This window comes from Sinohyriopsis cumingii, chromosome 2 (genome assembly GCF_028554795.1).
Source record: "Sinohyriopsis cumingii isolate HCF-2022 chromosome 2, ASM2855479v2, whole genome shotgun sequence".
NCBI classification, from domain to species: Eukaryota; Metazoa; Mollusca; class Bivalvia; order Unionida; family Unionidae; genus Sinohyriopsis; species Sinohyriopsis cumingii.
Window position 1 is genome coordinate 39,670,290 of NC_142962.1, and position 27,942 is coordinate 39,698,231.

General features: G+C 35.8%; 1 protein-coding gene across 3 annotated transcripts in view; it reads left to right on the plus strand.

Annotated features, from left to right (window-relative positions):
- Nucleotides 1-27,942, plus strand: part of LOC149804689 (cysteine-rich motor neuron 1 protein-like) — a 140,769-nt gene that overhangs the window by 93,494 nt on the left and 19,333 nt on the right. For all 3 annotated transcript variants that reach the window (XR_016416460.1, XR_016416461.1, XM_089943091.1), the window contains exons 4-5: nt 12,704-12,820; nt 23,160-23,414. Coding sequence is in view for 1 of the 3 variants with exons in the window: in XM_089943091.1 (XP_089799217.1) it covers nt 12,704-12,820; nt 23,160-23,414 (372 nt within the window). In the remaining 2 variants the exon portion in view is untranslated. The remainder of the gene's footprint in view (nt 1-12,703; nt 12,821-23,159; nt 23,415-27,942) is intronic.

Consider the following 27,942-nt stretch of genomic DNA (forward strand, 5'->3'; position numbering starts at 1 on the left):
ACTTCCAATTTTCAGACCGAACGAAATGATTTGCTAATTACACACTACTTAAAAAATCAGCTCCCACATTTTCTGACCCTCGAATTGCCTCGATTCGAAAACTGTATGGTTGCAAAGACAACGCCCAACGCATCAATCTTGCATTGGTGACCTTTGCTTTATTCAAATATAAAAGCGGCTGATGGTCCGTTTGCAAGGTAAACTCCCTCCCAAAAAGATATGTATGGAATTTTCCTATTCCCCATACTAAACCTAGGCACTCCTTTTCAATCACAGAGTACTTTTCCTCTCTAGGGAGCAATTTCCTACTTGCATAAGCAATGGGCAATTTCATCCCCCCTTGCTCCTGAGCAAAACAGCCCCAAGACCTGTATCGGACGCATCAGTCCTCAGTACAAAAGGTTTATCTATTTCCGGCAACTTTAAAATTGGTGCACTTACCAGTTTGTGTTTTAGAGTGTTAAACGCTTTTTCCTGGCATACACCCCATGAAACTTTATTCGGTTGCCCCTTCCTAGTCAAATCCGTTAATGGGCTGGCAATAGCCGAAAAGTTGGGGACGAATTTCCTATAAAACCCGATTAGACCTAGGAAAGACCTTACTTGTTTTTTTGTCTCTGGTCTAGGGGCATCCCTGATTGCTCCTATTTTATCTGGATGAGGTTGCAACTGGCCTAGTCCACTTACCAGATGTCCCAAACATTCCAGACTGGAATACCCTATGCTACACTTAGTAGGCCTAACTGAAAGGTTTGCAATGTGAAGTCTATCGAACAGATCCCGTAATACCTTAACATGTTCATCCCATGTATGCGTGTAAACAAAGATGTCGTCTACGAAGCTGTCGACGTTTTCCGTTCCGTTTAATAATTTGCGCATGAGACGAACGCACGACGCACCGGCGTTGACTAAACCGAAAGGCATAACTTTAAATTGAAACAGTCCTTTGGGAGTCGCGAATGCCGTTAACTCGCGGGCATTATCGGCGATGGGTATCTGCCAATATCCCTTGCTTAGATCTAATTTGGAAATGTATTTATGACCTGCCAATTTTGAAAATACACTTTCCATATCAGGCATTGGTTCTGCGTCAAATACGGTGATCTTGTTTAATTGCCGAAAGTCGATGCAAAACCGGTTGGTCCCGTCTTTCTTTCTGACTAACACCACGGGGGACGAGTATGGGGAGTTTGAAGGTTCGAACACTCCCTGGTCTAACATTTTCATCACTTCTTCGCTGATTGTCTCCCGTGCATTAAAGGGTATTGGATATCCTTTAATCCTGATAGGCTCAGTGGTATTCAATTTGATCTCGTGTCGAATTAGACCCGTACAGCCTGGTCTGTCCGTGAACACATCTGGATATTTGGACAAAACCTCCATAATCTGTGTACGTTGACCCTCCGATAACTCAGGGCATACATTTATCTGGTCAATACTTTCTTTACCAACGTCCATGGGGTATTCAAGGGGTATTTCTGTGCTGGGGACGAATTCCGCTTCGTCACCAGACCTATCCTCTATCACCGCAACGCATACTACATTCAAAATCCCTTTATCAATCGTTTGTCCAGGTCTCGCTACGTAGAGTTTAAGCATATTGGCATGAAATGTCTTGGACTTCCCCTCCATATCAATGATATAATCCATTTCGCCTTTCGCCTGTCTGACTTGCATATGGCCCTTTCCATTGGACTAGCAGCTTGTTGTTATTCGTTGGGAGAAGCACCAACACTTGATCGCCTACGTCAAATTTTTTACTCCGAGTTCCTCGGTTGTAGTACTTGGCATACCTACGACTAGATTTCGCGAGTTCGTCTTGCGCCATTTGACAAGTACTTTCTAATCTTTCGCGCAAATCAACTACGTAATGGTATGTGGTCTTAACTTCTTCGTCCGCGACCTCGTCTGTCCACAGTTCACGAAGTATGCGCATAGGACCACGAACTGTCCTACCATACAATAGTTCAAACGGGGAGAAATCCAAGCTTTCCTGAGGAACCTCACGATATGCGAACAGAAGGGCGTTCATATATCTATCCCAATCCTTCGGTCTTTCCGCACACATTCTCCGCAACATTTGCTTCAATGTGCCGTTGAATTTCTCGACCAATCCATTGCACATAGGATGGTAAGGTGTTGTGCGTAACTGTTTAAGGGACAACAACCTACTAATTTCTGCCATAAGATCTGAGGTGAATTGCGCTCCACAATCCGTAAGAACCTCTTCGGGCACTCCGACCCTGCTGAACATGTCTACGAGCGCTTCGGCTACACGTTCGGTTTCAATTGATGGCAAAGCTATGGCTTCTGGATATCTGGTAGCGTAATCTACCAGTGTCAAGATGTATCGGTTTTTCCGATCTGTATGCGGAAATATTGGTCCTACAATGTCGATGGCTACTCGTTTGAACGGAGTATCTATCAAGGGCATCTGACCTAACGGTACTCTAGTTACCCTGCCTTTAGAGATCGTCTTCTGGCAAACGTCGCACGAGCGACAGAACCGCGCTATGTCGCTATTGATGCCAGGCCAATAAAATTCTCTTAATACCCTATCCGTTGTTTTCTTTACGCCTAAATGACCTGCCATACTCGACTCGTGCGCGACCTTTAATACATGTGCCCTAAATTTCTGGGGAACCACTAATTGCAAGAACTTCCTATCCGATGTAGAGTATTCCCTGTACATTAAACCCTTTCGAACAAGGAATTTAGAGGAACCCCCGTTCTTACACTTTCTCACGGTACCCGTTAATGCCTTCTCAGAGGTTGCACGTAAAGACGCGTCACGTTTTTGCTCATTTTGAAATTCTTCGCAGGATATATCAGTAATGGCTTCCGGTACTTTTAACTTACGCAAAGGTTTATTTTCCTCCTTTACCTGAGCCCTAGTTTGCACTGCCTGGATGATAGGGAATCGGAAATCTGCTATGGTTGGGAGTCTAGAACACGGTACGTTGCCAATCGTCAGTTCATAGATCGGGTTGGCTACGCATAAAGCTTCCACAGTCCCGGTCAAAAAAGGTGTATCTATCATTATCCTTGCAACTGGAACGTGGTCGATTGTCTGGTCAAGCAACATGCAAGGTGATTTAAACCCAAGCAATTGATCATCGCGGACTAAGCTCCGTTTCACGACTACAGTAGTGCATCCCGTGTCTTGTAGAACGGTGACTTCTTGTCCGTTAACAGTGCCATTTGCGGTCGGCACCCATGCCTCTGGAAAAATACACGTGCCGATTGATTGGATCACATCGCGACTGGTCTCTGAACGCACCACCGGTTCACGCACTGCTTTCCACTTAACTTGCTGGGAAACATTAAGTTTTCCATTTACCGATCTTCTGCCTCTAATAGCTACCGCTACTTTCTGGACTGGTCCCTTCCGCTTAGGACAATAGTGGGAGATATGACCCACTTCCTTGCAAATGAAACATTGCATGTCACTCCGCTTCCCCTGGTTACTCCTACCAGATTTTTCAGGTTCCCTGGGTTTTCTGTCGTTGACCTGATTCCCACCTTTGACATCTCGCGTGATGACATTCTGTGAACCTCCCCGAGCTTAGGCGAACAAATCCGCCTGTGTGGCCATTTCATGTACATTTGTGAAGGATCTTTCCTTCAAGAATAAATATAACTCCTTGCCACAAGTTGTTAACAATTGGTCACGAAGCAAGAAATCGACAAGACCCTCAAATGTCCTGACGACTTTACCACATTCCACCCATCGCTGCAAATAATTGCAAGTCCTACTGACGAACTGTGTGAATGTTTCGCCTCTATCTGGTTTACTATACTTAAACTTCTTGCGAAACCCTTGCTCGGTTAGTTCATATTTCTTGAGAAGTGCCTCTTTCAACACGGGGGTAATTGAGCGAATCGGCCGTGGATAAACGCGAATACACGTCTAACGCTTTACCTTTCAATAACGCGCTAAGATGGAGCGGCCAATCGTCTTTCTTCCATTTTTGTACCGTAGCATACCTCTCAAACCTATTTAGATAACTATCCATATTATCTTTATCGTCTTCAAATGGGGGCAATTTTGGACCTCTCAGTTTAACATCATGTTCCCCCTCTTTTTTAGCTTGCAATAGCTCAGAATTTCTTAGATGTTCCCTCTGCCGATTTCTTTCTTCCATCTCTAAAGTTTCTAACCTTACCTGTTTTTCCCTTTCTAACTTCTCCCTGTCTGCTTCCCTTTCCCATTCTATCCTTTCCCTCTCAGCCTGTTTCTCTAGTTCTATCTTACCCTTCTCTAATTCTATCATTTCCTTCTGGGTTTCCCTTTTTTCCCTTTCTAATTCCCTCCCAGCCTGTTTCTCTAGTTCTATCATTTCCTTCTGGGTTTCCATTTTTTCCCTTTCTAATTCCCTCTCCTTTAATCTTTGGTCCCTCTCCCGGGCTTGTTCTTCACGAACGAAATTTCTAAGGGACTCCCCCTCATAACCAAACTGTTTCCCCAGTTCTACCAGTTCTTTCATAGAAGTCATTTCAAAAGTTTGGTGGTGACCAACCTTAAAGTGCAGTTTTATACAAACCACGTAATTACCACAAACCGTATTTTCTTTCACGAAATGCAACAAAAATATTAAATACAAAAAATAAAGTAATATTAGGTATCTACCTAACCTTGGTGCTTTGTCAAACGCATCTGAAACACACAAAAAGCATACAAATATAGTAAAACAATTTCAGTGCTCTGTTATATCCGAAATGATCCCACTTCTGACACCATTTGTAACAAGATAACCGGGTGGGATATTTCGGATTAACAACAGAACACGTTTTGACGACACAGATATATGATTTAATGTGGCGATTTATATGAATAATGGATTATGAAGATGTGTGCGTATTTATAATCCAAATATTGGATCTATTTAACATAAAAACGCACAGTTTCAAAGATGAAAAAAATATACAAATAAATTTAGTTCAGTAACCCTAAAATACAGGATAAATGATTTCACAAATGATTCAATAATGAAAAGATGAATATAGTTCACTCAAATAGTAAACAATGCAAGCGTTTACACATAGTAAAAAAAATGTATTCGCTCAGGTAGCGAAATTATGTCACTAAACAAGAACGGATATACAATCTATCCTTCCAGTCCTGAATAATACACTGGGTCTTACTAACCCAAAATTAGCATACAGCTAAAAATACATGTGTGGAGATGCACTCCGTCACCCGTGCACCTTATCCGCTCCACACTCCTCTGAATCAATTTCACAACCAATATAGACTCCGGACCCTCGGAATACTATGATCACTTGAAATATTAGACCCTCCGGACACTTGAAATATTAGACCCTCTGGACCCCCTGGTCCTTTGACGGCTCTACAGCTGGGTCACCTTAGTCCCTCTGGACCCTCCGGACGCTAGACATTAGACGCTCCGGCACCTTAAACGCTCCGGACACACGGACGTTTCTACCCTCGGACAACACCGGACACCCCGGATATTCCTACCATCAAAACCTCACTCACACTCAGCCCTACAGCTGGAGTTGTACGAATCCTTTTAGCAGGCCGCTTGCTGACAAAACCATTAGTATTGTAAAGGTCCTTTACATGTAGTAACGTATTTATACCTTTAGAATTTTCGTTATTCTTTATCAAAGGCACCTTGCACGTGTGACACAGGACGAATCGTACTCACGATTTCGAAATACATAGACCATATTATAATCACCCTCGGGGATCGTTGTACAGAGAAAAGAAACGAAACCCGAGTACATGTATTTAATTAAGAACATTTACACCATTCCGTGACAATATGGGCTGTAGGGCTGTGTTTTGATGGTAGGAATATCCCCATTTGTAACAAGATAACCGGGTGGGATATTTCGGATTAACAACAGAACACGTAATGACGACACATATATATGATTTAATGTGGCGATTTATATGAATAGTGGATTATGAAGATGTGTGCGTATTTATAATCCAAATATTGGATCTATTTAACATAAAAACGCACAGTTTCAAAGATGGAAAAAATATACAAATAAATTTAGTTCAGTAACCCTAAAACACAGGATAAATGATTTCACAAATGATTCAATAATGGAAAGATGAATATAGTTCACTCAAATAGTAAACAATGTAAGTCTTTACCCATAGTAAAAAATGTATTCGCTCAGGTAGCGAAATTATGTCACTAAACAAGAACGGATATACAATCTATCCTTCCAGTCCTGAATAATACACTGGGTCTTACTAACCCAAAATTAGCATACAGCTAAAAATACATGCGTGGAGATGCACTCCGTCACCCGTGCACCATATCCTCTCCACAGCTCCTCCGAATCAATTTCACAACCAATATAGACTCCGGACCCTCGGAATACTATGATCACTTGAAATATTAGACCCTCCGGATACTTGAAATACTAGACCCTCCGGACCCCCTGGTCCTTTGACGGCTCTACAGCTGGGTCACCTTAGTCCCTCTGGACACTCCGGACGCTAGACAGTAGATGCTCCGGCACCTTAAACGCTCCGGACACACGGACGTTTCTACCCTCGGACAACACCGGACACCCCGGATATTCCTACCATCAAAAACTCACTCACTCAGCTGAAAATATACCCGATACAGTGTACTAAACTTGATACAGACATAACGTAAGGACGTTATACATGGTAAGTTAAAAAGATTATATTATAATGGCAATTACAAAACAGAGGTTCAATAGTAAACCTAACCCTGCTTGATAAGACAATAGTAAACAATTCTTTTAAAAAATGTAGCTTTACATTACCAATATAAGTCCTGCACTACGTCGCAACAAGAATAAAAAATGCACGCATTATGGTATGTAAAGAAAACTATAACAAACATGCAAAGGCAAATATGGTAATACACTAGTTATCACTTAAAACCCAAAACATTACCTACCCCTACAGCTGGAGTTGTGCGAATCCTTTTAGCAGGCCGCTTGCTGACAAAACCATTAGTATTGTAAAGGTCCTTTACATGTAGTGACGTATTTATACCTTTAGAATTTTCGTTATTCTTTATCAAAGGCACCTTGCACGTGTGGCACAGGACGAATCGTACTCACGATTTCGAAATACATAGACCATATTATAATCACCCTCGGGTATCGTTGTACAGAGAAAAAGAAATGAAACCCGAGTACATGTATTTAATTAACAACATTTACACCATTCCGTGACACTCACACTACTTTCTCCTCCTTTTACCTTTGCTTGTTAGCCATCAAAGTAAAGATATTTTCTTACTGACCCCAATGGTCATTCGCCAAAAAATGACCCTTATGGATTTCATCCCGCAGCAGTCTACTACTCTCCATCAAGAGAGTGTATTCCTTGTGTTTGTTTTTTATTTTATTTTTGGGGATATCAGACATCTCACCAAACTGCCAAATTCTGCCATCGAATAGCAGCAGGTAAGATATTACAATGTAGATGTTTTGAAAACAAAATTCAATGATGTAATACTTACCTGTTGCTATTGCCAGTTTCCCTCCTTCCTCCCTGTACTGATGTCCTACTTTAGGCTGCTCCTTAAAATATATTAGGATCTTTTGTACATGCCCGATGTATGGTCATCTCACACAGAGCTTATTCAGTGACTGGAAGATTCTCATTCACCCTATTGGGAGGATGGAATTTATGTTGTTCAGTTGATATTTTCATCCCAGAAAAGTACTGGTTATGCAATAGCAATATGTAAGTATTACATCATTAAATTTTTTTTACCCCCCACTAAAAAATTCCTTATTGTATCTTTCTCATTATCTAATTGATCAATCCATTGCAAAAAAAGCCCAATAACAAAAAAGAGAATAATTTTCATTGAAATTCTTATCTTTTAAAACTAGGATAACGATGCTTTCTTATTAGCATTACCAGTATGTCATCTAATTCTTACTATTATTCTTAATTAATTTCATGTATATTGCTCTTTTGTCAAAATTACATTAATTATAATGTGTTTTTTTTCCATTTAAAAATAGACTTTAAAAAGTTTCTTGGAGAGGTTGAGGGTGATCATGCTACATTTGTACATATATGGAGCTGAGAGAGGAAAGGGAGTGGTTGAGAGAGGTGTAAGGGCAGATGCAATAGTAGACTGACACACACTGAGGTTGAGGGTGATACGCTAAATTTATACATTTATATGGAGCAGAGAGAGAATTTAAGGGTAGCTGCTGCAGGATATATATATATATATATATATATATATATATATATATATATATATATATATATATATATATATATATATATATCATCAATATTAATTCTGCCTACTATTATCAAGCATTCTTCCATAGAATCCAGGGATAACACATTCCATTCTGTCTGGTGTATATTTATAGTTCTCTATAATTAATTCCATATACTGTACCTTGATTTCTTTCATAGGAATCCGGAATGACTGTTACAGATAGATTTTAATTAATTACGAGGTTTTCATGCAAGTGTCTGCGACACATGACTGCATGTAACACCAATTAAGTAGCATCATGTTTGGGTGATTTATGCTTGGTCATGAGGGAATATGGGCTTGTGTGTGCAGGCAAGGCGATGAGTGCCATTTACCCGCACACCTGGGTTCAAATCTCCGCAGTTTTAATGAGAAAAAAATTCTCTAACCTGTATTAAATATTAATACTGCCAGCTATTATCAAGCATTCTTCTATAGAATCCAGGGATAGAACTTTCCCGTCTGTTTGGTGTATATTTATAAATCTCTCTCTCTGTTTATATATATATATATATATATATATATATATATATATATATATATATATATATATATATATATACACACACACACACATACATGCATGCATGCATACATACATACATACATAATACATACATTGAGGGGGATGAAATTCATTGATTTATTTGGAGTGGAGAGAGAGAGAGGAGGGTGTAGCAGTAGATGTGCAGACAAAGATTGCATGTGATTATGCCAAATTACTACATATACAATGAGAGTGAGAGGGGGGAGAGAGGGGGCTGATAGGTATAAGGGGAAATGCAGCAGTAGATGGTCAGATAGACACTGAGACTCAGGGTGGGGGGGTGGGGAGTCCTCAGTTTATGTACCTTAATTTATTTTAGTGCAGATCGGTAGTAAAAGTTTTCTTACATTAACATTACATGGTAAAATGAACAAAACTTTGGTGATAAACATAGTGAAGAAGAAATGTTTTTTATGAAAATTAAAATGATCGTGATTACTGAATTGAGCAAGTTGACAAAATAAATCACAAATTTCATTATTATTTAGATACAAATGTACTTGTTAACAAGAAAATAATGACTTTGAATAACATTAAATATGAGAAGTATCACTTTCATCATTTTTTTTGTCAGACACTTTTTTGTACTGTACACAAATTGCTTTTTCTGTCATCATTTGATGCTGGACACTTTTGTTGGTACTGTATGCAATTTGTCTTTTCTCATCATTTCATGTCAAACACTTTTTTCTTCTGTATACAATTTGCCTTCTTTAAATATAAATGTAACTGAAAATTACACTCCAAAAACTTCATTGTTTGGTTTTGTTGCCAGATAGTGAGTGATATGACATGACACTTGACACTGTCCACATTTTTGCCCATTTCTGGTTCATAGGACACAAATTCTGCACGTAAGGGAGATAACTCTCCACCCCACAAATGAAGGTCAACTATCATATTTTATTGTGATATTTCTCAGGAAGGCTGGTGACATGACATTATTCTACACAACTAGTAGTTATCTGACTAAATTGCGGTTTTTGGAAAATGTTTCCTATTGTTGGTTTCACAATATTACATTTATCATGAAATCCCAAATAACTGTAATCACAATAATGATTTCAACAAAACTGGAACAGTTACTTTATATGATAACAAAATTCTGGCTGCATTGGCTTCATTTGTTTATTAATTGTGGTGAGCAATCCCGTAACTATAGAACTACTTGTACGAATATAAAGAAATGTTCTACTCTTATATAGGGACTGCAAAATGCTTTCTTTTTCATTGTCCATCAAAGTGGTTGAGCTTCTGTCCATTGGTGGAGGATGGGAGAGAGGTCAGAGGTCATGTTTCTTATTTTTATATACATGTATTCTGTTTCTATTCAATGCACTTTTATTATCTTTGGAATATTGCATATAGCAGATAGTTAACTTTTTATATGCAACATTTCTTTGGGTTGTGCCCCTGTATCTGTCCTTGTTAGGGTCCTGGATGATGAAGTCCGAAGAGCCCTGTAGTAATTACATTATTCAGCTGTCCATCAACAGCTTGGTTTCTGCAGTATAACTTACTGGGAAGTGTTTGATTTTATCCTGATTGGTATGTAATTATATTGTTAAAAATTTAAAGGTTTGAGTTAGATTTTCCTTGTCATCATTTGGTAGAAATGGGGCCCCTGATTGCCTGTCTTCCTAACTTTTGCTGCCATGAGTTTAGAAAGGATTGTTGGATTTCAACCAAATCTGGCATGTAGCTTTACATTAGTGAAACCTTGAATGCTGTGATTTCTAGCTTTCCAGGACACCATTTACAAGAGTTGTTTCCTTTGATATCCTGTCTTCTTGACTCAAGTTTTCACAGCATTACTATAAAAGGGATGTTTGTATGTCAGCCAAACTTTTGCATGCATCTTTATATTGCTGATACCATGACTTCATTTCGAGATACCCACATTGTCAAACAAAGGAGTTATGCCCCCTTCTGACTTTGCGGCGTTATTTTACAAAGCCTTGTAGGATTACAATGTAAAGAATTGTATTAAGAAGAAAATGGTAAAAAAATTGAAAGTCTTAAATGTGCCATACATTTAGGTATCCTGTTTTATATTTTATCCTGGTCCAACCATTTTTGAAATGTTCTTTGTAAAAGTATCTAACAAAAATATTAATTTAAAAAAGGGTTAGATATTTTATGTCAGATTAGATGATCCTAAAAATGTACAATACAGTTGTTTTTCTACTGCTGTATTGTGTGTGGAGAACTTCACTATTCCTGTTAAATGAAGAGACTGTACATCTTGCAGAAAAGGGCAGCCAGGGTGATTTTGAATGTCAAGGACATATTAACATGTGCATCATTTCTTTTAGATGCCAATTAAGGATTATTGGTAGATGACAATTAAGGATTATTGGTAGAAAAATGCTGTTCTTACTTTCAAGATCTGAAAATAATTTAGCACCTGAAATATCTTAGTGTTAAGTTTGTAAGAAATGTTAGTATAAGGAGCACACAGTTGGTTGCAAAGAATGAGTTATATGTACCAAAAGTTAGGAGTATTGTAAGAAATCTTTTCTCGAATAGATTGCAGCATCATATATTCAACAAGTGCTTACTGTTAAAGCTTTTAAGAAACTATGCTTCTGTAGAAATTTAATGAGCAATCCTGAATTTAAGACACATAAGCATTGTAAATGGTAGCTGTGTTACATTTATGTGTTAACAGTGTATTAACCTTGTATAATTTTGTATTCTGTTATGTTTTCTTTTATGCAGTAGACGTAATAACCTTGTAGACTTTCACTAATTTCATGTACATTTTTTTTCTGTATGACCATTATGTAAACTAATTATGTCACCCTGGATTATTATTATTATTATTATTATTATTATTATTATTATTATTAATGAGACTTGAATGAGTTTCCTTCTCAGTATTCCACATTATAGTTTATCCCATTGTCCAAACTTGTCTCTTCAGCATAACTTTAGTGAGAAACATTTCATCCCAATTTACCATGCATCTTTTATTGACGACACCTTTGAACTAGTTGGAATTCCAGCATTCCACTTCATCATTATGGGGAGTTGTGGCTTCTGAATGCCCATTTTCTAACACATATTACTCTGTTTAAGGCATTGCTGCCAAGGAATTTGCAGTGAGTGGAGATAATTTCTTATGTACTTGTCACCAATAGCTTCACTGGAAATCCTTCGCCTGAAACATAATTGGAAAAATATTGAGATATCCACCATACAAGTTTAGATGCACTTTCTCAGCATGAAAAGGTTAAGCTATTTGTGTGACCAACATTTGCTCTTGGTCTCTTCGTCTTCCAGGAACTGACCCTTTGGTCTTACATGTAACTTGCAAACTTTTTCATACCCCACCCTAAGAGTAAATATATACTTACTTTGCTTGATGAGGAGAATTAAGTTATGCAGTCAGCATGCATGGGTTCCTTGATTTGTCCTTAGCTCAAGAGTCACCACCCTATAACACTGTACTGTATGTACTCATGTGGTCATCATTAGTACCCTTTGGCATGACTTCAAAACTAATCCAAACTTGTGCCTATAGGTTACTTGATATGAAAAGGGGTATTTTGACTAACTGACATAAAAAGAAATTAAAGAGATGGGTTATTAAGAAAGAGTTTTAGAGATCCTCACAGTAAATATTGGGCCCCTGTCATGAAAAAAGATTTAAAAGAATTATCAATTTTTTGAGACTAACTAACTACAAATTCTACATCACCTTAAATGGCTGGATCAGGTCATATTTTGCAATCACCCTGGATAAACCTTTGTTAAAATACATGCCAGGATCATAGCTTTTTTTCATTTTAAGCATAAGAATTTTGGTGAGATATTATGAAATTGCTGTAATATAGACTGTTTTTTGGGTAAAAATTATTTTAATACTTGTAAACCTTTTGCAATTTTATTTGAATTTCAGAGCCAAGTTATCTCCCTTTGCCAGCTCATTGTGCCAACATGAGTCATTGCAACCTGACATGTGTAAATGGATTGTGGCCAATGGCTAATGGGTGCTATCTCTGCAAATGTAAGCCTGGTAAGTATTGCTCCAAACAGTAATAGTTTTCTGCTGTATTTATTAAAAAAGACTCAACAGAAAGCAAAGGATCTTTTGCTCAGTTGATTAAGATAAAAAGAACACACAAGTCGTCTAGACTAGACTTCATCTGTTTATAAACCTCACTGCAGTAAGGCATGCCAGCTATTACATCTTTTATGTCTTGCACACCATCTTCCCCCCTCCCCCCACATATCCCATCTTCTGACTGAAGTTGCAATGGGATATTATATAGCAGTAAAGATGTCTATTTTCTGTAGGTAATCCATGGATAAGGAAGCAACCTTTTCAGTTGTACAGATAAAGAAGTTCAAGTATGTTTTGATCCATTTGCTCAAAACTTAAAGGTGGACAGCCCTTGATTATATGAGGAACTATACTGATCTTTATAAGGTTAAAGATAAAGATCATTGGAGCCCAACAAATGATTTCCACATTATTAATCAAGTTTCATCAGACTTAATTGATAGACCACACTTAGGTTGGGACAGCTCCTGATGATTCTGAAGGACAAAAGATCAAAGGTCAAGACTGCAGGACCCAACATGCGAAGTTTAGCTTCAGCATGTGATGTCTGTTTCCAGCAGCCATTTTCTTTCAATCTCAGACGGACTTAACTCAAATAGTATGAGCACCTTAATGATTTATGAGTCATTTTTTATTTGCATGCAGTAAATAAGCGTTCCTCTTTTTAATTTGTCATGGACTTCATATTTAGTATACTATTCATGGGTAAAAGTAGCTTCCTCTTGAGGGGCCCTGAGTGGCCGAGTGGTCTAAAGCGCTCTCCGTTACAGATCACTGCCATCTCACCCCTGTCTGCGTGGGTTCGAGTCTAGGATTTGGCCAATGTGGGTATGTGAGAAAGATTGCCAGTAGCTTCTCGTTGGTCGGTGGTTCTTCCCGGGGTTTTCCCGGGTTCTTCCTCCACCATAAATACTGGCCGCCATGCATTGCCTATCATGTGCTGAAAAATGGTGTTAAACCCTACAACAACAACAACAACAAAGCTTCCTCTTCATTTCATGTTCAGAGGTCAAGATCATTGGGTATTAAGTTAAGAATTTTGGTTTCCATGATAATATAAAACTTCTACAGCCGATCTTGATCAAACATTGTAGACAGACTCTGCTTACATAATGGCTGCACCCTTTTTATTTGTAAGTCAAATAGTCAGTCACTACAGACCAAATATTTTGTTAGTTTTTACCAGAAAAATTGAGTTTCAAGGACCCAGTTCTCATAAAACCTCACAGATGGGCTACACTTGGTATAGGCAGTGCCCAGTTGCTTTGATAACTTAAAAAATTATGGTCACTAGAACTCCAGTTGTAATTTTTTGTTCCACCACTACAGCAATGTTTCACCAAAACTTTTACATGCACTGCACCTGAGTAAAAGCTGCAAGTACCACATTATTGATCAGAAGGGGGATTAAAAGATTATAGGTAATTGTATCCTTAACAGCCAATAGTGGTCAAACTGAATTACTCTTTACTGTGGATAAACATAGATGTTGTGGATATAATAACTATCTCTGCCATGGTTGCCATGGTGAAAATCTTGTTATAGGTATTTCTACAGAGCAGAAAGCAATATATAGACATTGTGTTTACATTGATACACAAATTATCATGTCTTGTTTGCCCTAATTAAAAATGGTGCTGATCGATGGTGACCATCCTGAACATTTTGTTCTAATGACTCTTCCTTAATCGATGATCATATCTACATGCGTTTTCACAAAACACTTTTCGTCGTATTTAATTGATTCTAAAAATAATTTCAAAAATCTTTTGAATATGTTAACACTAAATTTGCTTTGTTGGAGTTCTCAAGCATATCAGAAATAGTTTAAATACTCAACAGTTAAAAAGAATGCAAGGTCAGAAGAATTAAGCAGTTTTATCCTAGAAATTTTTACACCCGGTAGTGTCAGTCCTTTTGAGGGATTCTTGTTTCAATTATTACTTGCAAACAATGTGCCTGGAGTGTGCAAGAATTTTGTTTTAACTCGTATGTCATACAGTATATTTATAAAAAATACAAATAAACAGCATTCCTAATCAGATACTTCATAAATTTTGTTGAGCTCACCTTGGCATATTTGTGAAATTGTGCCAATTGTATTGTCCATGTGAGGCCATCGATACATTCATCCATTTATTCATTCATCTGATCTGTAAATCAGTATATGTGTCACCCGTAGATTAACATTAGTTTTTACTGTGTTTTGTTAAAATTAGGCTGAATAATTAAAATTTTGTACAAAGCTTCTATAACAGACATTACTTTGAGTTTTTAAAACCTCATCCTATGATGCAGAAAAATATGAAGTTATTAGTTCATAAAACCAGAAAGAAACTATTTCTGTATTAATGTGCAGTTTCTTGTGTGCTTAGAAAATATTTATAAACAACGGTTAAAATGTACTCTTGTTGTTTATTAATTGAAATTCAGCATTATTGTTTTAGCTGTTTGTAATTATAAGAATTGAAATTCATACTTTAGAGGATTCATAAAGTCATGAAGTTTATACACCACTCCCTCGATAACTCGCACCCTGATAACTCATGAACCCGCTTATAATGCAGGGTCAGGAGTGGATCCCATTTTTTAAAGCAGAAAATACCAAAAAAATTATCCCTATTTGTTGAACTTGAAGAAAATCGTGATAAAAATTGGGAATGGAAACTTTGATGTATTGCTTGTTTTTTCGTCAAATACAGTAGATATGACCTGGAAATTTTAATCAACACTATGAAATATCATATTTAAAAATAGATCATACAATGTTTTACATTTTCTTTACAAAACAACATTCCTAGTACACAACAATTAACGATATGTAAGGAAATTTGGATCAATGAAAATGTCACTTATGCCGAGTGGAGGCAGTACTTTAATAAATAAATACAAATTAAATAATTTTTTTTGTCAATTGAAATTTGTTCTAGTTCTCTCTTTTAGTTCCTTTTAAGTATAATCATCATAAATGCAATGTGACCTCTTGTAATTAAACATAAAATCTACCATAACAGCTATGTCCGCGAGCATTTTTCTGAGAACCTAATTAAGTGCCGACCGTGTTTTGATAATTGTTTTCTGGAAGTAATTGTTGTATTGTTGCACTGAATTAAAAACTGGCCTACTTTGTATTATCACGTTAATTATGTCTTTTAATTCAAATAATGGAGGTAGAATAAAAGAAAAGTTAAAAGACACAAAAATCCTACAAACTTAAAATCTAGAGACCCCAGTCGTATGTCGGGTGAACTCATTTCATTTGATCAATTGAACACTTATAAATGTTGTTGTGTATGTAACATAAACTACCTTAAATTAACCGACTCTTTCATAACTGTGATCAAAGATAACAAGGCAGCCAAGTGAAATGAATACTTCATAAAATAAAGAGCTTGATTTCACAGATATGGACCATTGTGGGCAAGCGAGTTTCAGAGAATTCTTGAACTGGCACTTAGAGATATCCTCAAGGATGATAAGAAGTTTCATTATTACTTCAATGAAATTATGACATCAATACAGTAATACCTCGTGCATTCACGTTTCTGGATTCATGAATTCATGGATTTGTGAAATTTTCATTGGTACCCTCTACGTACATGTTTTCTTTATTTTATTGAATTGTACCTTCATTATATGACTTCTGTGACATATGAAGTTTACCTAGTTTACCTTCCTGACAATGACAAAGAAAACGTCAGTTATTAAGTTTACAGTCCCATTCGTTACTTGGTTTTACCTTACTGTGAGTGCAAAAGAAAACAGCAACCAATGAATTAGTATAGGGGTAATATTAGTATACCATACTGTAAATGCGCTAGTATGGCAAATACCCATTAGGCGATACTGTACTCTATTTTTACGTCAACCATTTATTTCTCTTTTTAAGGGTAATGTATTAAGCTAACTTTTAAATGAAATTAAAGTGCTTTGGGAGCATGATTTGGGTCATAATTAGGGTTTAAACCCTAGAAATAAGCATTTATTAGCATGTTTAGTGACTCGTACCAAACATTCACGATTCCTCCTGATCCGCAACTGGTTTTGGAACCTAACCTCGCGAATGTTCGAGGTATTGCTGTATTGTACTAATTGAAAAATACAAAAATTGAGTTTCGATGTAGATGATTGTCTCATTAAATAAATGTTTCATGTTTTTGAAAAAAAAGGAATCTTGTTTGGTGGTGTATCAATAGTTAGTCTAGTTCCCTGCTCTGGGGTCTCCCGATTTGGCAGCATAATGTTAAACACCACTACAGGAACCAGACTCATCAAGAACACAAAAAGCAGTGATGTAATACACAGATTTTTTTCGAGTACATGTGATTGTTGTTGAAACCAGTTGGAACGATCTTTCATTGTTGGACATTTTGAAAATAAATGTGATTTAAACAGAATAATGAACAACTTCATTAGAAAAGGCGTGTTATTAAAAATCATTATTGACGTGATTGTAAAATGAGGATTCAGTCAATAAACAGCCGAGTTCCCTAACTCCACTCCCCACCCCACCCAGTTTTCTCGATGTAAAAGTGCTTTTTTTTCAATTTTTGGAGGTCCCTTGGTAACTCCCGCCCTGCTTATAGTGTGGTCTTTGTTTGTGGACCCCATTGTGCACAAGTTATCAAGGGAGAGGTGTAATTTGAATATAAAAATAAATTAGTGACTATGGCTTTCATTACATGCATTTCATTATAACCATAGCTTTGATCAGACAATGAATTAATGGCTTTGATCACACACACACACACACACACACACACACACACACACAATGTATTAATGGCTATGGCTTCAATTATGCACAAAGAATTAATGCTATGGCTTTGATTACACATGATTAGTTAATTTCTATGGCTTTGATTACACACATTGAGGTAATGGATTTGTGTTTAATTACCCACAATGAATTAATGGCCACAATACCTACTATTATACACAATAATTTAATGGCTATGGCTTTGATTACACACAGGGAATTAATTACCATGGCTTTTATTACACACACTGAATTAATGGTCATAACTTTGATTACATGCTGAATTATTTGCCATAGCTTTGCTTGCACACCATGAATTAATGGACATAGCTTTGATTATACAATGAATTAATGGCTTATTCTCTGATTACACACAATGAATTAATGGCCATGGATTTGATTACACAGAATGAATTAATGGCCATAGATTTGATTACATACATTGAATTAATGGCCATAGATTTGATTACACACTGAATTATTGGCCATAGCTTTGATTGTACACCATGAATTATGGACATAGCTTTGATTAGACAATGAATTAATGGCTTATTCTCTGATTACACACAATAAATTAATGGTCATGATTTGATTATACACAATGAATTAATGGCCATAGATTTGATCACATACAATGAATAAATGGCCATAGATTTGATTACACACTGAATTATTGGCCACAGCTTTGATTGCACACCATGAATTAATGGACATAGCTTTGATTAGACAATGAATTAATGGCTTATTCTCTGATTACACACAATGAATTAATGGCCATATATTTGATTACACACAATGAATTAATGGCCATAGATTTGATTACACACTGAAATAATGGCCATAGCTTTGATAAGACAATTAATTACTGACCATAACTTCAATTAGACAATGAATTAATGGTTTGGTTCTGATTACACACTGAATTATGGGCCATAGTTTTGATTACACACAGTGAATTAATGGCTTTGGCTTTAATTACCCACAATGAATTAATGGCCACAATACACAATATTATACAAAATAATGTAATGGCTATGGCTTTGATTACACACAGTGAATTAGTGACCTTGGCTTTGATTACACACTGAATTAATGGCCATACCTTTGATTACACGCAATGAATTAATGGTCATAGCTTCAATTAGGCAATGAATTAATGGCTTTTGTACTGATTACACACAATACATTAATGGCCATGACTGATTATACACATTATTTTAATGGCTGTGGCTTTGATTACACACAATGAATTAATGCCTGGCTTTGATTACACACAATGTATTAATGGCTATGGCTTCCATTATGCACAAAGCATTAAAGCTATGGCTTTGATTATACATAGTTAATTAATGGCTGTGGCTTTGATTGCAGACAATGAATTAATGGCTTTGGCTTTAATTACCCCCAATGAATTAATGGCTGTGGCTTCCATTACACAAAATGAATCAATTGGTGTGGCTTTGTTACATCTGTTCATGCAATATGTAATTGTTTTTCAATCTTCATTGATTTATAAATCCTGTAAAATGAAATTTGAGCAATCTTTATTGCACATCATAATTGCAGGATGCATCCAACAATTTGTAGGCAGCATCTTTTATGGAAATGATGCATTATCAGATTTTCAATCCAGTTAGGATATGTTTTTGTATTTGTGCTTGAAATGATTTAAATTTGTACTTCTTGTCTTCCACTATTGCTCTTAATTAAAACATTAAAAAAATCATAATTAGCTGCCATGGAGACAGAATAGTCTTCTTAATGAGATATTTTACAAATTTATTTTTGAACAAAATGGCATTCGTCCAGCTTATGAATTCCTATTGATATTTGTGGCCACTGTGCAAGAACCTGTAACAAGTTATTTAAGTACTTCTGATAGAACAGATGTTGTCTTGGTTTTGGTAGTCTTTGATGTGGAGGAAATTGGAAAAGTATAGTCCTTTGATGTGTGTTCATGAAACGTTCCAGTGTTGACAATCTGGGAAATTAACTGGACACCACAGAGATGAAAAACAAGTGCTATTATACTGTCAAGGGCCCAATTATTATTTATTATTATTATTATTATTATTATTATTATTATTATTATTATAATTATTAGTGTTAAGTGTATCAGTGTTGACTGTTTTTCTAATAATATTTCAATGCAAGATGTGTTCATACAGTCTTCTTTTTGTTTAGTTGTATTCTGTCATCATGGAAAAACATCAACATTCCTATCAACTTAGTGTTCTTTCCATCAGCAAACATAACAGTTTTATTCTTTGGCAATAAATCTCAAACTGGATCTAATAAACCAGGTTTCACATCTTGTTTTATTTTTTGTTTTCTGTATTGCACATCAAATGTCAGGATAATAGTCATTTGCTGGCTAGGAGCTGGAAAATTAATTTTCAACTGCAGTAGATTAAAACTCCCGTTTACTGCTTCCGCATTTGTCATCTTGTATGTATTTTGAGGTCCAACCACATAAGCTGTAAACTTTCTTTGATATAATTATTGTTTATTTTCTAAAATCTTTTTTGTTTCTTGTGTGTGCCTTATACTAGGGTGTTCTTCAAGCTGAAGAAATGAGAGGTCTTTAGAAATAAATGTAACAAAATGTTATCAGCCAAAAAAAACAACAAATATGTGTTTTCCCTATTGCACAGGTTTTAAAATTAGGGTAGATAAGTATTTCTTTTTTTAAATTAAAATATTTTATGTATATTTTAATGATTAATATATATATTGTACTAAGAACTTGCTTAAAGTACTCCAATAGATGCAAAAATTAATTATGAATTTTTGTTTCTTTTGAATATTTGTGAGAAAAAAATTAAAAGTTTTTTTTTACCCTGGGTGGAAAAAGTCCCAAGCAATGAAAACTAGAGATGGTTGGCTGACTGGAAAAACATATTTTTGGGTGTTCACATGGGAAATCTGTCCATGAAATATTTCTAAAACTGGTCTAAGAAGGTCATGCTGTTTAGACAATTTTAAGTAAATGTGGGATTCATCTCGCCAGCAGTCATTACATTGATACTGTATAATTCTGAGGTTCTTATACTTGGTGTTTTCATTAACACAAGAATAGTCTTTTTCTGTATTGTAATTCTTTTTGATCATGTTGGTTTTGTTTTTGCAAGATTGCTGGAATTATTACTCATTTTACCTGTCTTTCTGAAGAACTCTGGATACTTTTTCTTTTTTATACATTCAACCATGATAAATGTTTCTTTGTCACAGCATATACACCAGCTCTTAAAAATAAATACCATTAGTCAATAATAGAAATGTTTAAAATGAGTTTAGTTATGATTTTGAAAGCTTTAAGTAGCATAAAAATACAGTAAAACCACAGAAATCACTATTTGGGTGTACATGTAACATTACTAATGGAACATATAGTATCCAAAAATTTTTTGGCCAATATCATTTATTAGTGTCAAATAATATTCAAAGAAATCATGAAAATTTACTTTACAGGTCTGACCAACCTCTGCGTTCAGGTATTTTATAATTATTGCAACACAGTATGTCTAGGATGTGCAAAAATTAACATATTTCATTAGACTTTTCCTTTAATATATATCAATAACTTCAAAACTAAATAAGTTATTAATGTTATAATTTTTTGGTACATGAAAAACAAAATATAATGCAATAAAAAGTTGTGTTTATTTTTTTATATCCTCTCTTTAAATCAACACCACATAAATTTGTAAATATTCTGAAAAAGAAAGATTGCTGCATAAGAATAGCACAAAGAGTATTTACATGTACTTTCCATTATTTTCTATTTATAGCATGTATAGATGACGCATTTCCAAGAAAACAGTAGTTCATCAAATTCAAAACTTGTCTTATAAATTAATATATCTTAGTGATATATTTAGTTAGTGGACCAGTGTATACTTTAAAAAAATGGCATCACATGTTGAGCAAAAGAAGGCTTTATTGATATGACTAATGGAGGTTATATGACTGAAAAATGTTTAACATGTCAAACAAGAGAAGGACAAATCAATGACACTTTACAAATTTAAATGAAAAATTATGTGATGTAATACAGCACTCATATTGAGCACATCATCATCTGCACTTGTATCTATGCACACAGTTTTTATCTAAAAATGATGCATATACTTTATAATATTAAAGCTGATTGGTTTAATTAGTGTATTGTCATTTAATGATAAAGAGAGACTCTTTGCAGTTATGTGATCAATATAATCTCAGTATTTATACGACATACAATTTGTGAAAACCATTTAATATTGCAGTATATACTACTTGCTTCAGGAGCTAGTATGTAATATCATTCAACTTATTTCTTATTAAGTTTTAACTGATATACATCCACTTTACATGGTGGGCACAAGCTTCTTGTTTGATATAGTTGGTAAAAGTAATGTTTTCCAAATAATGTACTTTCATAGTAAGATTTTTAAAGCATCCATACATTGCATACATGATAAGTACTTGAGTAAGATTTTACAATCATTTACATCAAATGCATTACATCTTGTTTGTTTTTTTGGAAAATATCCTTTAAGTTGCCCACTATCAAAATCCCATAGGTTGCCCACTTTCAAAATCCCATAGGTTGCCCACTATCAAAATCCCATAGGTTGCCCACTATCAAAATCCCATAGGTTGTCCACTATCAATATCCCATAGGTTGCCCACTGTCAAAATCCCTTAGGTTGTCCACTATCAATATCCCATAGGTTGCCCACTGTCAAAATCCCATAGGTTGCCCACTATCAAAATCCCATAGGTTGCCCACTATCAAAATCCCTTAGGTTGCCCACTATCAAAATCCCATAGGTTGCCCACTATCAAAATCCCATAGGTTGCCCACTATCAAAATCCCATAGGTTGCCCACTATCAAAATCCCATAGGTTGCCCACTATCAAAATCCCATAGGTTGTCCACTATCAATATCCCATAGGTTGCCCACTATCAAAATCCCATAGGTTGCGGGATGATAGTGGCACTATCAACATCCCATAGGCTGTCTACTTTTAAAATCCCATAGGTTGCTCACTATTCAAAATCCCATAGGTTGCCCACATTCAAAATCCCTTGGGTTGTCCACTATCAAAGTCCCATAGGTTGCCCACTATCAAAATCCCATAGGTTGCCCACTTTTAAAATCCTATAGGTTGCTCACTATTCAAAATCCCATAGGTTGCTCACTATCAAAATAAGACCTTTTGAAAAGCTCACATGTGCAATTACCTCAAAGTTGACAGGAATAAAATATAAAAGGTTCCATCCAATTAACAGTCAGATTTTAAAATTTAGTACAAATTTGATTTTAAGCCAATTTGTAGTCTCATTCTCTTATTTGCAAACTAAATATACCAGAACAGATAGTCTGGTTCCATAGCTGACAAATAATTAGTACTATTAATGGGTTTCATTCTAATATATGGGGACTATTATGTACCACAACAGGTAGGCTGATTCCATAGTTTACAAAAATAATGACTACTGGTTGACCACATCCTCAGTTCACACAAATTTTATTTCAATTTCAGATGACTGCTACAACTACTGCAAGTTTGGGTACCTCCAGAGCAACGAGGGGGCAGAGCAGTGTGCTTGTGATAGGCCCCCCTTTGTCTGCCCATCCATGACCCATTGTGACAAGAAATGTAAATATGGCTTCAAGACAGCCCGTAATGGTTGCCAGAAGTGTCGTTGTAACAAGTGTCCTCCATTCACATGTCTGCGCTCCTGTCCTTATGGCTACAAGAGGGATGACATGGGATGTGACACTTGTACATGTAAAGGTAAAAATAGATTGATTATATACCTTGTACCTTGCAGATCTCACATGAGTGCCCACTATGGCAGATCTCACATGATTGCCCACTATGGCAGATCCCGTAGGAGTGCTCACTATAATAAAGCAAAATATTTTCATTATTATTTTCATCAAACAACTTGCAAAAAGCTGCTTTGTTACTTCATTAATGTAAATATCTGGACATTAAGAAACAAATACTTTTCTCTGTTCAGATAGTCTACATGCTAATGAAAATTATTTTTCTTGAATAACTTGTCCAGGAAAATGATATCAGATTTGTGTATTGATACATGCACTGAAAGTTCTTTGTGTGTTGATTACATGCACTGCAAGTTCATTGTGTATTGGTAGATGTGCTTGAAGTTCATTGTGTATTGACTTGCACTGCAAGTTCGTTTCTGTTCTAAAGTTGGATAGGTATACTTGGTCACTTTATATCCTTGCTTGCCAATAATGCTACTCTATCTTCACCAAAAGATTTCTTACGCTGTCAGTAGCAGGCTTGAAAATCTTACCACTACTCATCCTGAATAAATTGACGTGAGATTTCATGTGATGTTAGCATTATATATATTTAACGTGATTATTGTGATTTTTATTTTGTTATTGTTTTCACACAAAAATTTACCATGGGGGGAAAAAAGCTATGGTCAGCAATGAGAAACAGGGATGATCTGCCAACAAGAAACATGCATATTTTTTTTTGGCCCAATATATTTTGTAATGACATAAATGAATGCTAATCTTGTCTGCAACACAGTATATCAAGATCTGGTGATAAATATAGGTAAAAACAAGTAAGTGGCATGAGCAGGTACTGGTGACTGTTTGTCTGAGTGAATTAGAAGTTACTGCGTTCTAGAAACCATACAGGCTGTATGTTAAATGTGCCAGACTAGTGATCAAAAGGAAATGGAATCCTACCATTAGATGAGGCCCAGATTAGCTACTGTTCTTTGGCAAGGCATTATACTCAGATTACCTCTGCATTTTAAAATAACCTATTTGTGTTGCTGTGCTAGAAGATACCAGACGACTTTTGCATCATTGGTCTTAGTCTGTCTGGTTATTGCTGTGGTTCCCTTCATGTTTATTTGTTCTTGTTTACACTGTTGTAATTGGTACCACGGTTCTTTTGCAGGATTAACCTTTGGTCAGCTGCAGATGCTGTTTGAACTCAGCTTTTCATAGACCAGGCAGATTTATGTGATGGGCTCTGACCATCATCTGCCATCTATTATCTGGTGTTCGTTGTTGATTAGTTTGTCATTACTGCTTTTCTTTGACTACTTGGAGGATTGTCATCAAACTTTACATGTGAAAATGGTGCAGATAAGAAACGCAAATTATTGTCATTGCTCCTAATTTTCATTTTGATGATACATCAACATGGAGTTTTCACAGAAAAGACTTTCTGTGTTGTCTTGTTGGTACTAATTGTAAATGGTGCTGATCTGATGTAAATCTTGGTCACCAATGTGGCTATCTTGAAAATATTGTTATCACTACTTCTCGTTAAAGTGAGACCATAATAATCAATGGTTTTCACTTAAAAAATTTGTATCATGTATAGTTGGTGCTAAATGAAACTGATACTAATCTGACATCCAGCATAGTATGGTGGGTACTTTGAAAACCTTGTCATTGCTACTTCTCATGAATGGATGATCATATTAACATGGGGTTTAGATTTAAAAGACTTGTCCTGAACAGATAGTCATAGTAGTGACATGTTTTCACCAAATATTGTAACAGAAACACTTTTTTAGAAATGTCCACATGATACCGATGCAGTACAAAAATCTTCGTCATCGCCATTGACCTTGAACCAGATACATGTATCATGAACATAATGTCAATGAACTTGTCTCAGACAAGTCAATACACCAACATACCAAACTGGGTTAAATCAATTATTAATATTTTTGGGAGGTGGCATCACAGAAGCTATTCTTCCACTCCCAATTTACAAATATTCGACTTACCCACATCTTAAATTTATGTGAATATTAAGACATTAGTAGAACAATACACTCCAAGACATGTGACATACACATACATACATGAACATGTAGCATGGGGGTCCCAAACCAGGACCACCAATTTTTCATGTGTTCGACGAAGATGAAGATTCATCTCCTTATTTATGGATGGGTTTGAATTTGACATAGGCGAGTTTTCTCAGGAATGCAATATATGCATAAATCAAAAGGTTTCTGTATCCATAAACACAGTTTGATAAAAATTCATTCACACTTGTTTGTGTTATGCTCATAAGTCAGTACAGATTAAAACCCAGTAATGTCCATTGACCTTAAAACTCTACGAGTACTGAATATCAACATGTTCACTGGAATGCAAGCACTGGTAAATACAAAGTTCAGTTGTTGTTGTTGAGTTTAATTATAGTAGCGTTCGCACAATTGTGCATGTGCCACTTTTTTCTGACTGCACCGCAGCCTGCTAGTTGTTCCTGGGGAAGGGGATGGTGCCACCTCCCCCAGGCTTTTATGGATTCAAGGAACCCTGATAGTTTGGCCTCAATCTGTGGGTCCATAAAGGTCAGTTAAAATTTACTTGTATATGTACAAGTCACTGTGTTCATAAACTCAAATAAATAAATACAAAAATGCAGCAATGACCTTATACCTTTACAAAAGGTCAGTTAGTTCTAGTTTACAAAACCTTTACAAACATGTGAATATAGAGATTGTCCGATATGCATAAGCTTCATTCTGAACCAATGAAATACACTAGAACCTGTCTTGTAAGACAACCCCTTCTACCTCAAAATATGATCTCTCAAGACAGGTGTCTCTCATTACAGGTGATAGTTCTATATAATCAATCAATCTGTGATTTGAGGACATGGTCTCTCAGGACAGGTGGTTTTTCATAGCAGTGGTCATTCAAGACAGATTTAACTGTACCTACTAAACTGTTTAAGTGAAAACCAAGTGTTAGTGCCACCCTTCATGCAAGATGAATATGTAGTGACAAGAAATGCAATATAGGTGGTGCTCACCAGATAATATGTACTTTTGAGAGAGTGACGTATGTAAGGTGAAGTAGTTCGCATTTAAAACATGCACAGTGGAGAGAATGTTTGCATACCTCTATGCTACATTAATGTAATGTGGATGATATTTCTTTTGGATATTGTACTTTTGGAAATTTTACATGATTTAAGCACACTGCTAACTAAAATGACTGCTCCCTTGTGTTAAAAAATCAGTCTGAATTAGTCTAAAGTACACTATACATAGCAGCTATTAAAATAGGGAAAATGAATTTTGCCAGACTAGACAATACCAGCTTCTGAAAGTGCAATGAATGAATTACCAAATATATAAAATGTAAAAAAGTTATCGGCTCTTTTTTATACAATTGACCTCTGAAGTTCAGGAAGTGAAAATGACCAAGTAGAGCTAGCACTTTTTTGAAAGGTGCACATTTGAAGTAAGGCCAAGCTGTATACTCTATAACCCATAGCACACCCATCAATCATACACCAAAATAAAGGGAATTAAAGGTTCTTTGCATTATACCTAAGATATACAAGGTCTTTTTTAAATAGCCAGTATAACCAGTGAGGAAAGCCGGGGACATTTTTTTTCTTTAAATTCCTAACCCTATGCAAAATGCGAAACTGTATAGCGCCACCTTAAAGAAAATAAAAAAATGTTTGCAATTATTTTTTTTTATTTTCATATAATTATGTATGATGTTCTGAATAAAATGGTACATTCATATTGCATTTAAGCATGAAAATAAGCTAATTATGATCATTTTTCTCTTGCTTACATAATTTGCCATGAGGTATGTTTGTGTGAGTAGTGACCTTAACTATGGGGAAATTAGAAGACTTAGAATATAGGAATAGAGTCAACTTAAATTTAAAACTGTTGCAATAAGTGACAGAAATATATGGTGAAAATGTTTCTTTTCATTTATTTGCAATGAAATAAAAAATAAATGAAGAGAAAGTGAATTCGTTTCTTCCATATTAAACAATAGGCAAATATTTTACACTTTGACCTTTGACCTTTATGAAGCTGATGAGTTACCTCCCTTTTCTAATTGTAAAATTCATTGTTGATATCTCAGAAATAATTCTGGCTAGTTTCATGTTCCTATCATTCAGCATAACATTGGTTGCTATGTTTACAAAATGTAATGTGCATTCTTAAAATGGCTCACTTTTATCATGGAGGGGGGGTAGGCTGTACTTGTTAGAGACTCTGACACTCATAAATACTGTTCTGTGGGGAAAAAGGCAGGAGAATTATTCATAAGGATTGTTTTGATGCTTTTGACTTAAATGTTTCAGCCATATAAACATAATTAAATCATAAAAAAATAATACCTACATCTTCTTTATGGTGGCGCTCACCAGATAATATGTACTTTTGAGAGAGTGACGTATGTAAGGTGAAGTAGTTCGCATTTAAAACATGCACAGTGGAGAGAATGTTTGCATACCTCTATGCTACATTAATGTAATGTGGATG